Source organism: Otolemur garnettii, unplaced genomic scaffold (genome assembly GCF_000181295.1).
Source record: "Otolemur garnettii isolate 467f Iridium unplaced genomic scaffold, OtoGar3 scaffold00168, whole genome shotgun sequence".
Classification (NCBI taxonomy): Eukaryota; Metazoa; Chordata; class Mammalia; order Primates; family Galagidae; genus Otolemur; species Otolemur garnettii.
Genome location: NW_003852563.1, coordinates 841,433 through 858,437, shown reverse-complemented (window position 1 = coordinate 858,437; position 17,005 = coordinate 841,433). Strand labels below are relative to the sequence as shown.

At 40.8% G+C, this 17,005-nt stretch overlaps 1 protein-coding gene across 1 annotated transcript in view; it reads left to right on the top strand.

Annotated features, from left to right (window-relative positions):
• The first annotated feature begins 6,824 nt into the window (after positions 1–6,824).
• RRP15 (ribosomal RNA processing 15 homolog) overlaps positions 6,825–17,005 on the top strand; it is a 44,049-nt gene continuing 33,868 nt past the window's right edge. Inside the window, exon 1 of the mRNA XM_003800138.3 lies at positions 6,825–6,963. Within this exon, the coding sequence (XP_003800186.1) occupies positions 6,828–6,963 (136 nt within the window). The 5' untranslated portion in view covers positions 6,825–6,827. The remainder of the gene's footprint in view (positions 6,964–17,005) is intronic.

Here is a 17,005-nt window from a genome sequence, read left to right as displayed (position 1 = left end):
AAAGAAAGAAAGAAAAAAGAAAGTTTGAAAGTCTGGCAGGATGAAGGTAGCCCACTTTTCTGTTTTGTTTGCTTGATCATTGAGAAATGGTGTGTAAATCTTGTCATTGTTGATGAATACTGCCTAAGAGACAGTGAAGTCCCACAGCGAGGTGAATTTTAAATGGAAAGGTTTTTATGCAAGGTGGAATGTGTCTCTTTGATGCATGACAGTACCCATCTCACTAATGCAGGCTCTGAGACCAGGAGTCCAGGAGTAATTTGTTCGAATGAAATAACGCCTGTTAGTCTTGCCAGTATTCACCTGCTTTGTTTAACACCAGCCAGATGATGTAATCTGTCCCTTTCTTGTTTACAGGGATGTTTCTAAAGAAATGATCAAACACAGCACAGAGGGCTCAGTGTGGTGAGGAATAATGAGGCCACTGCCTGGATCTTAATTATGTTACACATAGGAGTTTAGTGCTCGAGGAGAGGTAAGATAAAGAAGAAAGCTATCTTCTTTTTAAAGATGTACCAAAGAACCTTTTAAAATACTATCTCCCTAAAATTGAGTAAATTAAAATTTAAAAACTGTGGTAGACTGAATAATGGCCCCACAGGTATTCATGTCCTAGTGCCCAGAACTTGTGAATGTTACCTTATACAGATAGTCCCTGATTTACGATGATTCAACTTATGATTTTTCTATTTTATGATGGCACGGAAAGTGTACTTTGAGCCACATTCTATGGTTTGAATGTTTGTCTATTTGGAAACTCATGTTGAAACTTAATCCTCAATGTGACAGTATTGAGAGGTGAAGCCTTTAAGAGGTGACTGGGTCATGAGGGGATCCGCTCTCATGAACGGTTTGTGGATTGATGGATAAATAGGATAAAGGTATCAGTGGGTCATTGTGGGAGTGGGACCAACGACTTTCTAAGAAGAGGAAGAGAGACCTGAGCTAGCCCTCTCAGCATGTGATGCCCTGGGCAGCTTTGGGATTCTGCAGACTATCCCTACCAGCAAGAAGGCCATCTTGACCTTGAACTTCTCGGCCTCCATAACTATAAGAAATAAATCTCCTTTTTTGAAAATTACCCAGTTTCAGGTAATTTGTTATGAGTTAGAGAATATGAACTAAGACACCATGAAACCATTCCGTTTCTCTTTCAGTACAGTATTCAATAAATTACATAAAATATTTAACACTTTATTCAAAAATAGGCTTTGTTTGTTTTTTTCTTTTCTTTTCTTTTCTTTTTTCTTTTTTTTTAAGTCAGAGTCTCACTTTGTCACCCTCAGTAGAGTGGTGTCATAGTTCACAGCAAACTCTCTTGCCTCAGGCTCCCGAATAGCTGGGACTCCAGGTGCCTGCCACAACACCCAGCTATTTTTGGAGACCGGATCTCACTCTCCATCAGACTACTGAGCTCAAGCAGTCCACTTACCCCAGCCTCCCAGATTACTAGGATTACAGGTGCGAGCCACCACGCCCAGCTCCTAAAATAGGCTTTGTGTTATATGATTTTGCCTCACCGTGGGCTAATCTTAAGTGTTGGAGCAATTTTAAGCTAGGCTAGATGACTAAGCTATTTCTTGGATACATTTTTGGCTTACTTTATTTTCAATTTAGGGTGGGTTTGAGGAGCATCTGTATGGCAAAAGGAACTTTGAAGACGTGATTATATTAAGGATCTTGAAATTGAGGGGTCCCTAAACAAAATCACAAGGGTCCTGGTAAGAAAGAGGCATAGGGAGATTTGGCTTCAGACAGAGAATAGGATCTGTGACAACAGAAGCAAGAGGAGTGGTGTGAGAAAGCGATGAGGAGCCCAGGAAGGTAGATGGTCTCTGGAAGCCAAAAAGGGCAAGGAAATGGATCCTACAGCCAACAGAAGCAACCAGCCTTGTGGGTGCTTTGATTTTAACCTAGTGAAAGTGATTTTGGACATCTGTAAGGAAATATAATAATACATCTAATTAATCTGTGTTGCTTTAAGTGGCCAAGTTCATGTTCATTTGTTACAGGGGTCATAGGACACTAATGCACAAACGAAAGCAAATGGGAAGGACTTTGCCAGTGAAACCATACGGTTTTTTGTTTGTTTGTTATTTCATGTATTTCCTTACTCATTTGTATAAATTAGTTTTTCATCAGCTACAGTAAAGCATAATTTGACTGGGTGTGATAGCTCACACCTATAATAATCCTAGCACTCTGGGAGGCCAGGGTAGATGGATTGCCCAAGCCCAGGTGTTCAAGACTAAGCTGTGCAAGAGGGAGACCTCGTCTGTACTAAAAATAGAAAACCTAGCCAGGCATCTTGGCAGGCACCTGTAGTCTCAGCTACTTGGGAGGCTGAAGCAAGAGCATCACGTGAGTCCACTGTGCGCTATGAAGGCATAGCACTCTAGCCTGGGTGACATAAGTTTGATAAGTTTTGCTATATGTATATACTGTGAAACCACTGTCACCATCTAGATAATAAACATTCATCACTCCAAAAAGCTTCCTTCCATTCCAATTCTGCATTCTTGTTCCTTCTCATTCTCTATGATCCTGAGATTTCTTCTTTCTCTCTACTTTCCCCTTTCACAGATTCCTCTCTAGCTAGAGAAACCCAATAACTATCATGTAACCAGAATCTGTCTCTATGGCCCCTTTCCATTTAGCCTTGGATTCAGACCTCCCCAGAGTAGCACTCCCTGGGCAATTACTCCTCCATCTGACATGTTTCATGTTCCTTAGCTTAGACCTGTTCAAGGCACTTACATCAGCCAAGTTGCAGCAAGTTATCTGGAAGAAAAACATTTCATATTATTCTCTTATAAATCTTAGTACATTAATAAGGAACTCTCATTTTGTTCCCCCCTTTTCCAAAAATGAGCCACTCCCTGTGGAATTTTCCAACAGTGGTAGAGGCAGGCTAAGTATGTGGGTGCTGATAATATTTTCATTACAACCCCCTGTCTAGATTTGTATCAGGGCCAATCAGGGGACAGACACTTCTTAGGAATAAGAAAGTTTAATATACAGAACTATTAGCTATAACAGAAAGTTGGAGTAAGAAGAGATTGGCTACTAAGAGGCAAAGCAAATTCTATACAGTAGCAGATATAAGAAGCTGTGACTCCTTCTGTAACTAAACTATAGCACCCAAAGAAGAGGCCCATCCCTGCCTCTGTCCCCCTCTCCCCACATACTCATGGCAGAGATTCAGATCTTGTTGAGGGCATAGTCCTGCTTCACTGGATGGCAGAAGTTGCCGTGGTGCTGCCCTGTCAGAACTCACTGAACATCCTCCCTCCAGAACCTTCTGGAAACCAGTGCTCTTTAAGATGTTAGGTAAGCTGCAGATGGACAAATGTCCTGCTATAGGCACTTAGGAGCCAGATGCTGGAGAAGTCCCCTGTGCTACACGAGTCCAGTGCTAGAGAACCTATGCTCCCTTTGGGAGTCTGATGCTGGAGAAGTTTCCACGGGAACCTACAGAAAGAAACACAGTGGACTCACCAAGACTCCTTTGTCTTACTATGTCATTCTAGTGCCCTCTACTGCCAAAGCTTAACATTTGGCCAGTAGTCAAAGGAAAATATTTTAAAAACTCAGCTCCATTTTCACAGAGCAGCCAAACAGGGTGAATTTAGAGCTGAGAGGCAATAAGGCAATAAGCTGATGATTAGCACAAATTTGTTTATAAAATTCTCATACAAGCATATAGAAACTTCAGTTCTTTTCTTTTCTTTTTTTAGAGACAGAGTCTCGCCCTGTTGCCCTTGGTAGAGTGCTGTGGAGTCACAACTCACAGCAACCTCCAGCTCTTGGGCTTAGGTGATTCTCTTGCCTCAGCCTCTCTAGTAGCTGGGACTATAAGTGCCCCCACAATGTGCCCGAATATTTTTTTGTTGCAGTTTGGTGGGGGCTGGGTTCAAACCCACCACCCTTTGTATATGTGGCTGGCGCTCTGCTCACTCAGCCATAGGTGTCACCTGAAACTTCAGTTATTTTCATTAAACAGTGGGTATTCTATTTGAATTCTGTCAGTTATTTTACTTTACAGTAAGGGAAATAATCTATGGATTCCAGACCTTGAAAGAAATTTCCAGGCTCTATTTTTTAGGACACACTTTCTAAGTACAACATTCTGATTAGGTAGTGTACCTTGGTGATGGACCAAACTCTGGAACAGAGTGCTTAGATTTGAATGTGATTCTGCCACACATTGACTGTGCGAGCTTGAGTAGCTATTTACTCTGTTGGTGCCTCAGTTTCCTCATCTATAAAATGGGAACAACAGCAGTACCTAACTCATTAGCTTATTATGAAGATTAAGTAAGTTAATACAAGTATCTTACACTTAACAGTAGTGAGCCATTTCTGAAAATCATACTTCTGGACAAAAACCTGGACTCTAATTTATCCGTATTATTTTAAACAAGTTTTTTAAACTGCAACTAAGCACACTAAAATTTCTCTCTTTATATATAAACTCACGTTACCATGTAAAATGCTCAAAACATCACTTGCTGATCACCAAATAACATTAACATATAAAAGCAGTAACTTTCGGTGTTTCATATGTAGAAATATCTTTTCCATTGCATCATTGGAATCATTTTTCTTTCCCACTTTGCTTACTTCTGTACAATTTTCTTTAATGCTTTCCCAACTCTGTTTGAGCTCATTATATAATACTAGGCAAAAAACAAGTGTTAAATATGAAGAAGCAGAAAGTAGATTCAGGACTATGACCCAGTGGTGATGAAGGCAACATAGTGAACAGGATGGTGAGAGCTTCTGGATGGGAGTAATATAAGGTGCACCTCTGAGGGGCACCCCTTTTGTTGACAATAATTGCACTTAACAAAGATTTGTGCTGGAATCTGATCTGTTACCAATTGTATTCAGAATTTTATTTTTTCTTGTACACTGTACAAGAAAATGCTTGTTTTAAAAGCATTGTACTGAGTTTGAGTTTTTAAGATGTAAAAATATATATTTATTTCCTATATAAACATCAACTGGAGTATGTCAAAATGGGGATTTTTTTTTTAAATTTTGGGTATTAAAAACTAAGAATCTAAGGGAAAACGCTAAGTTTAGGGAAATCTTTTAGGCACGTCTGGCCTCTTACGGGTTTGTTATATTATGGGTCTGAGGCATTAACCTTGTCAATAGTTGTATTCTGTCATCCATTCGTTCTTTCCCTTCCAAAAGTATTTTTGAGGCCAGGGGCTCAAGCCTGTAATCCTAGCATGCTGGGAGACAGAGGAGTGAGGATAGCTTGAGCCCAGGAGTTTGAGGTTTCTGTGACATGGGCTGACACGACCATACTCTAGCCTGTGTCTCAAAGAAGAAAAAAAAGGCCAATTGGGGTGGCTAACACCTACAATTCTAGCACTCTGGGTGGCGGAGGAGAGTGGATTACTTTTTTTTTTTTTTTTTTTTTGAGACAGAGCCTCAAGCTATCCCCCTGGGTAGAGTGCTATGGCATCATAGCTCACAGCAACCTCAAACTCCTGGGCTCAAGCGAATCTTCTGCCTCAGCCTCCCAAGTACCTGGGACCACAGGCGCCTACCACAACGCCTGGCTATTTTTTGGTTGCAGCCGTCATTGTTGTTTGGCAGCCCGGGCTGGATTTGAACCCACCACCTTAGGTGTATGTGGCTAGCACCTTAGCCACTTGAGCCACAGGCACCAAGCGGAGAGTGGATAACTTGAGCTCACAACCAGCCTGAGCAAGAGCGAGATCTTGTCTCTACTAAAAATAGACAAATAACCTGGTGTTGTGGCAGACTCCTGCAGTCCCAGCTACTTGGGAGGCAGAGGCAAGAGGATCACTTGAGCCCAGGAGTTTGAGGTTGCTGTGAGCTATGACGCCAGCGCACTTTACAACAAAGTGAGATTCTTGGCTCCTCGCCTGTGGCTAAGCGGCTACGGTGCCAACCACATATACCTGAGCTGGTGGGCTTGAACCCAGCCCGGGCCTGTCAAACAACAATGACAACTACAACAAAAAAACTGCTGAGTATTGTGGCAGGCACCTCTAGTCCCAGCTGCTTGTGAGGCTGAGGCAAGAGAATTGCTTGAGCCTGGGAGTTTGAGGTTGCTGTGAGCTGTGATGTCACAGCACTCTACCGAGGATGACAAAGTGGGACTCTGTCTCAAAATAAATAAATAAATAACAAAGTGAGATTCTGTCTCTAAATTAATTAATTCATTAAATTAAAAAAAAAATCTTTGAGCTCCTACTACAGGCTAAATCCTACTGCTCGCCCTGAGAGGAAACAATAGAGAACGAGATGTGGTCTCCTCCTTCCTGGAAGCCACGGAAAGGATTAACCAGAAGATCATCTACTAAAATTTCAAAAGAAGCTCTCCAGTGTTGTGTTATCTTTGGTGGGGGAGGAGGGGAAAAGGGGTGGTATTATCATATTCTAATTGCCGACCCTGGACCGCATTTGCCGCAGCATTCGATTGGCACTAAGGGACGCTTGCGGAGCACCCCAAGCCAAAGGCAGCAGAAAAGGGAAGCAGCCGAGGGAAGGAAACGAAAACGGCCGAGCCTGCTTGGGCTGGACTGGGGCAGCGAACCAAGGCAAGGCAAGCTGGCAGAGGAGTCGGCCGAGACCGTTCAGTCACTGATTTCGGTCCTGGGACCGACTTCACGTAAAGATAACCACAGGTTCGGACCTCTCTGCAATCCACCTCCTCAGGCTCCACCCCTGGAGCTCCCGCCTCGCTGATCCCGCCCCGGAACCTTGTGTTCCGGAACTGGATACCGAGGTTCCTCTCGTTGCCACCCGACCCAATTCTCAAGGAACGCTTCCGTGGCCCAAAGATGTCTGCGGCCGTTCAGAAGTCACATGTGAGTGCCGGCAAAAAGCTGAAGAAGGATGCAAAGAAGAGGAAATTGGAAGCCAGAGCCATAGCTTCGGAGCTGGAAGACGAGGTCAAAGGCGCTTCCAACAGCGAAGGTAAAGTGCTCTCGCCGAGCTTTGGCGTCCAGGAGGAAAGGCCGGGCTGAGTTCGCGGGAAGCAGGAGTTGCGCTTGCATTTGCTGCTAGCTTCCTGGGGTTTATTTTAGCACGATGTGTTTCTCAGCGTTGTTAATAATGAAACAGCTGTTTCAGGGGAACAAAAACTTACCATAGCAACGGATAAAAGGAAAGAGGTGTTTGAAACTGCAGAAGTGGGTTAGTCTCAGAGGGAGCACACTATTCTTGTGTGTGCATGCGTGTGTTTTAGAGGCTAAATCGTAGTGAATGGAAGAAGAGTTAGGAGGTTAAGGTGGAATAAATAAAAGTTGCGTTTGGTAACTGACTCAGAGACGCTTAATAAGGAAAGGAATGAAGGACAAGTTTTGAGGTCTTCAACCATGATATGCCCTGCTTCTCTTTACCATCATTCTTGGCACCAAATTCTTAGGTTACAAGGAATTGAAGACGATCCCCGTTTTCCTGCTGCCTAGTTTTTGTTCCTTTGTATTAGCTGATACTAACAAAACAGAGCTATTCTTTTATAATGTGTGTTTCCTTATGTCAGTTACCTGCTTGAGATGATTCAGTGGCTTCTCATTTTAGTATAACATCCATAATCTCTATGATCTGGCTTAGGTTACTACTAACTGTAATACAGCTATACTGATGCCCTTCGGGTTTGTTTAACACATCGAACATACTCTGACATCGGGATTTCTGCACTTGCTGGCTTCACAACTTAGAATGCTCTTCAGATTCTTGGACGTCTCTCTCTTCCTCACTTCCCACAGCTTCTGATCCAGGCCCTGACCACCCTATCTAACCTACCACCACTACCTTTCTTGTTTTCCTGTCTTTGATTTTTTACTTGCTACCCTATTTTGTTTTTTTCTTAGCACTTCTCAAACCATCTGACGTATATTTGCTGTGCCTCTCCCAACTGGAATATAAATTCCATAAAAGTAGAGTTTGTTCTATCCCCAGTGCCTGTTGTGTAGTGGGTCCTTCACGGTAAATGAAATGAATGAATCTAGACTTCAGGACCAAGAAGAAACTGTCTTATGTCATGGCAAGTCCCTAGGTTATTATAGTCCTCATCCAGTGACAAGGGACCTCACGAAAACAAACTATGTATTTGTGGATTAGGAATTAGAATTTTTAGTTTTGATAATTTTTGAAAAACTCTGTAGACTAGTTCAAAGCATTGTTGTTGGCAGGGCTTGGTGGCTCATGCCTGTAACCCTAGCACTCTAGGAGATCAGGGACGGGTGGATCACATGAACTTAGGAGTTCAAGACCAACCTGAGCAAGAGAGAGATCCCATCTGTACTAAAAATAGAAAAACTGGTCAGGAATTATGGTGGCACCTGTAATTCCAGCTACTCAGAAGACTGAGGCAGCAGAATCACTTGAGCCCAAGAGTTTGAGGTTGCTGTGAGCTCTGATGGCCACTACACTCTATCCATATTGACAGAGTGAGACTTTGTCTCAAAAAAAAAGAGAGAGAAAAGAAAAAAAAGGGCAGTCTTGTCCAAGAAAGAGAAATTGTTACATTTGGTGCAAAATGGCAGCACTGCCTACCAGTTTGGGTGTAAATAGGATTTCTTCATTCAAGTTCCAGATAGTAACAAATTGGAAATGTTCTCATTTCTCAATGCATTATTATAAATATTGATTAGGTTTAAGTTCTCTTGCTATTGTAGGTCAGTTACATTATCAATTGAGAAGGCTTTTGTCTGATATGGAAACCTAATTATCCTGTTCAGTTCAGGGAACAATGTTGTGTTCCCTAGTCACCCCTAGGTGTTGAGGACCAAAGGATGAATAAATTCCTGCTTTATGATTTCAGATTTAGGGAAGACTTATATTTAACATGGGACTACAATACATTATATTGAGTATTATTAAAAGGTAGTTAGTTACCCAAACCGTGGTCTAATTTAGGAACAGTGACGATGGAAGCTTGAGAAAGCCATATCCTGTAGAACCTGGCCTAGGCGTTGCTTTCTTCTGTGTTATAACTGCTGGTAGTATACTGTGTTATGATTATATTTTAGCTTATCTCTCTCCTTATAGATGTCAGTTCTGAAAATGCTGGAACTATGTCTTGTTTATCTTTTTTTTGTGTCTTCTTTGCACATTTTGGTATTTAGTAAAATTTTTTGTTGGATAAATAAATAAATTAGGATATTTAGATCTTAGGTAGATGAATAGTTTTGTAGGCCTGGAGGTGGAGAGGACGATTTTCTGAGACTTAGAGAAAAGCATATATAGTGGCATGCAGTCTCTTAAAATTCACTGCCTATTTCAGATAAAATGAATCATCTGCTATGGCTCTAGCTGTTCAGAGAAGTGACTAGAAGTGAAACTAGGAACAAAGGTTAAAGACAAGTGGTAAAGGCCTTGTATTTGTAAGCAGCAGGGGGCTATTGAGAACTTTTAAGCAAGAGAGTGATAGACTTTTGTAAATGTTACTGCTGGAGGTATATTGACTGCCCTGGAGTGCCAGAGCAGTTAGTAAACAATTACTGTGTCAGGGCCTGCACTAGAACGGGACTGGAGACAGAGAGAAGGACTTCACTGAAATGTTTTGCTGAAAGAAAGTATTAAAATTTCCAGACAACCACCTTTCAAGTAGATTTGTGGTATACTATACTGTTGGAGGAACTGAACTAATACAATAGAACCTCTGTAGGTTGACCACTGGTTAACGTATGGAGCTGGTTAACATAAGGAACTAGGCCTGCTGTACTGATATGTACATGTGATGCATGTCTGGTCTATAAAAATTAGGTGAACTTAAGGGGGTGGTCAGTGTAGGTCAGCTGAGGAGGTTCTACTGTAGTTACATTTTTGGAGTTTTTCTGTGTGTCAGGTACTGTTCTTAGTTTCTTATATGTATCGCTTCAATTCCGACAACCAACTGTATGAGAGATACTACTGTTATCCTCATTTTACGTTTAAGAAAACTGAGGCTCAGAAAGGTTATAACTTGTTCACTTGAGTGCAGAGGCTCACCACTGTACTCCTCGCACTTTAGGAGGCTGAGGTGGGAGGATTGCTTGAGCCAAGACCAGCTTGAGCAACGTTGTGAGATCCTGTCTCTGTAAAAAAAAAAAAAACCTAGCTGGGTGTGGTGGTGTTGCCTGGTCAGCTTCTTGGGAGGCTGAGGTAGGAGAATCTCTTGAGCCTAGGAGTTTGAGGTTGTAGTGAGCTATGATGCCACTGCACTTTAGCCTGGGCAATAGAGTAAGACCCTCCTTCAAAAAAAAGTATATAACTTGATATATAACACAACTGTTATTGAAGTTGGCAATAGAGTCTGCACTGTTGACCAGATAGAGGGTCTGCTGTATTAGTATTATATGATGTATGATGATGTCTCTTCTGATGTAATAAAATTGCTAGTCTCATTTTTTTGTTGAGAAATAAGCTTTCTAACCTTTGATAACAGTGGTATTGGTCTGATATAACTTCGGTAACATTGCAAGGTAACTGATGGGATTTCTGTTTTACAGATGAGAAAACAAGCTTGGAAATACCATTTCCATTATATCATAATGCTTCCTAAGATGTTTACTGTTATTTCACTCTTCTTCCTTCATAATCTAATACATAATTTAATCATGCATTCGTGGTAAAATTCAAAATCAACAATAAGGATTTGTTTTTATTTTGCCACAATAAAGTATCTGCAAGTAATAATGGTTTTGACAACTATTGAGTCTCCATTTAGTTTTTCTTTTTAGAGACAAAGTCTTACTTTGTTACCCTCAGTAGAGTGCTGTGGTGTCACAGCCCACAGCAACCTCCAGCTCTTGGGCTTAGGTGATTCTCTTGCCTTGGCCTCCTGAGTAGCTGGGGACTACAGGTGCCTGCCACAATACCTGGCAATTTTTTTGTTGCAGTTTGGCTGGGGCCAGGTTTGAACCTGCCATCCTGGCTATATGGGGCTGGCGTCCTACTCACGGAGCCACAGGCGCCGCCCATCCACTTAGTCTTTTCATGGACACCTCAAACTCAGCATTTGCAAAACAATTTATAATTTCTTTTCACAGCACTGTTTCTGTCTCTAAGAATGTTACCATATCTATGCTCTGCCCAAGCCAGAAATGCAAGTGTAATCCTTTACTCTTCCTTTGCTTCTGTATCTGGTTTTATTAATTCATTTCCTCTGTTGATATCATTTTAGTTCTTGCCAGCGTCTCTGGTTCTTGTGTTAGTACGTAGTATCTTGTGTGTTTTTAGTATAGGCCTGTTCCCGGAAGTAACTACCAATGTTCATGGACCACTTTGGTTTTGTTTTTTAATTTCTGGTTTGTTGTGGACATATATTTTAAAAAATCAATTAAAAAGAATGACCAGAAACATGACCACATGTTTGAACATCACAGTAACATAAAATTGCTATGCAAGTTTCTAAATGTTTACTCTCAATTTTTGAATTTACAGTTGATTTTCATTGTTTATTCTAAAGTTCTATGAGGTTGCAGAAAATACATAATTAGTGAATAGAGAATCATTCCTTTGGGAGAAATACAGGGTTAGGCTCCCGTGAGCCTCTGGTTAGAACATTTTTGTCTACTTACCAGTGTGTAATCTTGTTTTATGTACATTAACATTGAACTCATGGCTAACAATTTAACTTGTGCCTGAACAAAGCTTATTTAACACATGTATTTTCTCTGTGAGGTTCATCACCATCTTCTTATGCATAGGGACAGTAGACAGCACTTCAGCCTATGTTTGGGGGTTATCTTAAACAGTGAAATCAAGAGAAAGCAGAGAAATGTGAAATGTGGTGCTGCTATTGGAAAGACCTCTGTTTACAGTAAGGAGGGCTGAAACAAGAAGGCAGAGTGCCAGATTATTCATCCTCAGCATATTTCATGGAAAACACAGAAGTATAACCCATGCTTTGTTTGAACTTAATTTTTCCTCTTTGGCTTTTATTTTTTTGTTTTTTGACACACTGTATAAGATAGAAAATTGTGCAGTTATAAGTACAAACTCTTAAGTGTGGTATGTTACACTTTGCCCGCCTTGCCTAAATTCTGTTGTGAGGTCAAAGACCTTGTCAGCTTTGGTGATACCTGTATCTCAGAATTTGGCATAGAGCCTGATTCATTGTGTAGTACTCCATATCCATTTATTTATAGAATAAGTTGGGCACTTCTTAATGTGATTTTTTTTTTTTTTGCACTCTTCTCATATACGAGATTATTGATGAGGTTGAAATTAAGAGTTGTATATAATTTGAATTTGAATGATAGCAAAATGACTCAGACTGCATTTTTTATAAATTGTATCATCCAGTAGGATTTGAAATTTATTTGTAGTTAGTAAAATCACAGAATCATGAATCATAGATATATAGGTGGTAAAATGCTTCAGTGTGTATTTTAAGTAACATATAAATGGCAAGCATTATAGAGGGAACATGGTCCTCTCCCAGAGTTATCCATGAAACTGCTCTGGTTTATTGACTTCATGCCTTGTGGAGGTTTATATACATTGTATACTTGGTTCGTAAGGTTGTAGTCTTAAAAAGAAAAAAGCAGGCTTCCTGGTCAGTAAATCACCTCAGGTGAAAAAATTAAAACACTGGTTGATGAGCTATCCAGTATTATAAAGGAGAGAATGATGGTGTCTATCTCTGAGTTATCCTTGAACTACTTAGATTTATTGAATTGATATTGTTGGAGGTTTAGACACAATGCTAACTAGATTATTAAGCTTGTAGTCTTGGAGAAAAAAAAAATGTGTCTATAGTCAGTAAATCAACCCAGGGGAAAAAAGCCTTGGTGGTTATCCAGTACCATGGTCTGATTGACCTCCCCCCACATATAATGTGCCCATATGACTATAAAACAGTGGGGAGGATCATTTCAGGTTTCTGGACAGTTAAAAAGTCTGAGTCGTCCTGGTCACATAAATGAAAAATCACCATCTACTTCTAGACATGATAACAATCCAGTTCAGAAGGCCATAGGAGATAGCCCTTCATTTTTGATAAACTACAAAGCTGTATTTAAGATACAGTAACCTAGCAGATAAATGTGCTTTTTATCAAACTGTAGCTTATAGCCTCTTTCATCATTTAAGTTACTTAGAATAGCAAAGGAACATGCCTAAGAAATGAAGTATATCATAGTCCTCCTTGAGTGGTTTAGCAATTTTATAGGACAGACTCAGGAAACAGGCTTGCCCAGATAGCACGTGCAGTCATAGCTGACAGCGTTTCCCATGGTAGCACTTTCATTTTATATTTGGTGATTTTTATGGAAGGCTGAGATGACTTCATTTTTTTTCCAAAGGTGAGTGCTTTTTAAAATGTTTTAAAGCATATATTTTAAGTATTCTAGATTTAGTAATAATTGACAGGAAAGACTATGTGACGGGTGCAGAATCGATAACTTAGAGCTGAATGGGGAGCAGTGGTTTTACAGAGCTCTGGGTGATGGAGGATGTATATACTTAGGTAAAATCAGAATGGGGTTTGGCGGTGGACAGTTCTGGCTAACTGAGGCTTAGACAGAATTCCTTTCTAATGGAGGCTGTATTAAACTATGTTTTAAAATATTTTATGAATAGCTGTCGCATTAGTTTGAATTGAACCTTTGCTTCAAAGGCTTGTGGTGTCTTGGAAATCCAACAGCCCCATTACCTTTGCCTTTGTGACACTGCACATGTTTTTAACTTTACTAAGCTTCAGAATCATTACCTGTGTAAACAAAATTTAATAGAAGTTACTTGTAGAAGTGGTTGTGAAATGATGGTGCATGAAAAGTGCTTTAAATACATCTTAGCCTCTTCCTGTTAGCATCATTTGAAAAGTTGTAGGGCAGAAACCTTGACCACCTGTGAAATAAAGTAAACGTTAGCTTGCTAGTGAGCCAGGACGATGCTTCTGGAGAGCATGGGTTACAGACTGTAACCAAGGCCCTGTCAGAATTACAGTGGGAGTGAAGGTCATTGACCTTCTATTTTTGGACATCTTTTTTTAGCTTTTGGGATTCTCCCCCGCTTTATGCCCCAGGTTCTCAGGATCTTTGTCCTCTGATCACTGAGTGTCATTTATTTAGTACCTTCGATCGTACCAGGTCGGTGCTGAGCACTTTTCCTTTATCTCATGTCATCATTGTTACAAACTATAGCGTGGTGGGTACTTTTCAAGTTGTTGTTGTTTTAGAATATTGTAGGGTACAAATGTTTTTGGTTACCTGGGTCACTTTTGTTATGCTTGAGTCAGGGTTGTAAGTGTGCCCTCCCCCCAGATGCTGTTTGTTGTACCCATGAGGTAGGATTTCCCCCATCCCTCCCCTCCATTTCCTTCTGTGCACATGTGTGGTCACCGGTAAGTTCCAATTTAGTAGTGAAGAATGTAGATACTGTTTTAAGTTCCAATTTTACTAATCAAGTGAGATACAGAAGGATTAGGCAACTTGCTCAAGACTGTGCTGTTAGAAAGTACTAGAATTCAGTAACTAATGTAAAGTCTGTCTAGTTCTATAATCTAAACTCTTAACCTCTGTGCCTTAACTGTCTGGCCATCTAAAGCTTCTCATTCAACATCTTACACGAATTCCAAAGATTCTAAATGCCAGAGATTTTTTTCCTTGTTCCTTCTTCTCTACCACAGCCCCATACAGATTCTTACTGTGTGTGTCTGTGAGTGTACACGTGTTGTGTGCTTGGGTACGTTTATGTCAACAGGTGATGCTTACTATGATCTAGTTATCACAGAATCCCAGGGAAGTGTAAGGACTGTTTTTTTCTCTCCATTTTTACAGAGGAAAATACTAAAGCAGAGAACTTAGACTACTTCAGAAAAGCCACTTAGATTTATGTTTGGAGGTGAGATTGAACGCAGGCAACAAGAGTTCTGTGTCTATTCTCTTAACCACGACTATTTGATCTTAGTCAGGTTTTTATGAGGAATTCTGTTTGATTTGGGGTAAATTCTAACAATGTGAAGTAAGTTAAAGGTTAACCATCAGACTTAATGCTTTCAGGTTGTATTTACCTTTTAAAAGAAAAACCTTAATCCAATAGAGAATGTTTTTTAAAAGTAAAGACCTAAGATAAGTGCCAAGAGGGAAAAACACAAGCAATTTGACCTCCTACTGGAAGCACATACCTGGAGTGCAAACTTAATTTTAATTTTGGTTTTAATGTTTATTTTTATTTCTTGGATTGTAAATCACTTTTTTTTTTTTAGAGACAGAGCCTCACTTTATTGCCATTGGTAGAGTGCTGTGGTATCACAGCTCACAGCAACCTCCAACTCCTGGGCTCAGGCGATTCTATTGCCTAAGCCTCCTGAGTAGCTGGGACTACAGGCGCTCGCCACAATGCCCGGCTATTTTTTTGTTGCAGTTTGGCTGGGGCCGGGTTTGAACCTGCCACCCTTGGTATATGGGTATATGGTACCAGCACCCTACTCACTGAGCCACAGGTGCTGCCCCATAAATCAAATTTTTATGAAATCCCCAGCCTTGCTTTTTTAGGCCAAATTTTTACCATGCAACCCTTAAGTCTTTGTGGTTCAGTCACTCTCACCATTTTTAGGCCTAAGTCTCTCTGTCTGTTGCCCTAGGCTAGAGTGCCTTGGCTTCAGCCTAGCTCCCACCAACCTCAAATTCCTAAGCCCAAGTGATCCTCCTGCCTTGACCTCCCAAGTAGCTGGGACTACAAGCACTGACACTAAAGGCCACGTCCACAGCACCCAGCCAGTTTCTCTGTTTTCAGTAGACATGGTGGTTTCGCTCTTGCTCAGGCTGGTCTCAAACTTCTGAGCTCTAGTGATCCACCTGCCTTCGCCTCCCAGAGTGCTGGGGTTACAGGCATGAGCCACCATCCCTGGCCAACTTTTAATTTTATAAATATCTCATTTTATTTAACAGTACTATGCCTTTTGATATTCTGGTTTCCTCTGCCTGGAATGCCAGTAATAATATGTTTACAATAGTAACTTTTATTTTCATCCGGAGCAGAGACTCTGATCATCAGATGTGTTTGGTTTCAGGTTCTGTGTTTTTGCCTGTGTTCAGTAGGCGTGGATTGTGGAATCCTAATTCGCTGGCCTCTTCCCTTCCCTTACCATTCAAACTCTTACTTTGTCCTTTAAGAAACAGTTGAATGTCATCTTCGTAAAACTTTCCCTAGGGTATTTCCCAGATACCCTCAACAGTTTTCTTCATTGCTTTTTTAGAGAACACTTGGACTTGCTTATGGGATTTATCTACTTACTAAACTCTTGAGTTCTTCAAAGATCTAGATTTAGATTTTTTTTTCTCCCTTGCCCATCATTCATGGGTGCTTGATAGATGTTGAGGGAATATGATTCTTCTTAAAACTTTCTCCCTGTCCCAAAGGCTAAGAAAAATGGCTCACTTCCCTGCCGGCAGCTAAGTGTACTTACCTGGAATCAGAGAGAGACGGCAAGTTTGAAAGGGAGCTGGAGGTTTGGGGAAAAGACAGCAGGAGATGAGAGATGCCTGTTGTCTACCTCAGTACCTCGGAGGTCTGACCTGGCACAGTTCAGTATGGAAGTCACTAGCCAGCCTTGTGTGGCTGTTACAATTTAAGGTAATTAACATTTAATAAAATAAAAATTTAGTTCCTCAGTCATGCTAGCCACATTTGAAGTGCTCTATAGGTTCTTGTGGCTGTTGGGTACTGGGCAGCTCTGGTAGGAAACGTGCCAGGATTGGAACTTAGAGTCAGTAAGGGGCCTCTGTAGTCTTTCTTTAATTTCCAGATTTTTAAAGTAGAATGCAAAAATAATATTTTTAACACACAGGACTTCTAAGGAATTTTTTACTTGTTTGATGATTTCCATCTATGAGCTCTGGGCAACAGACGGAGAGACTCTACCTTTAAAAAAAAAAGTTGAGATTGACTGAACCAGGGAGATTTAAGGATCGTGTAGTAAAAATTGGGCATAAAAAGCAATATTGAGGATTTTGTTAAAATCTGATTCATGGGCTCGGCGCCAGCCACGTACACCTAAGGTGGCAGGTTCGAATCCCCAGCC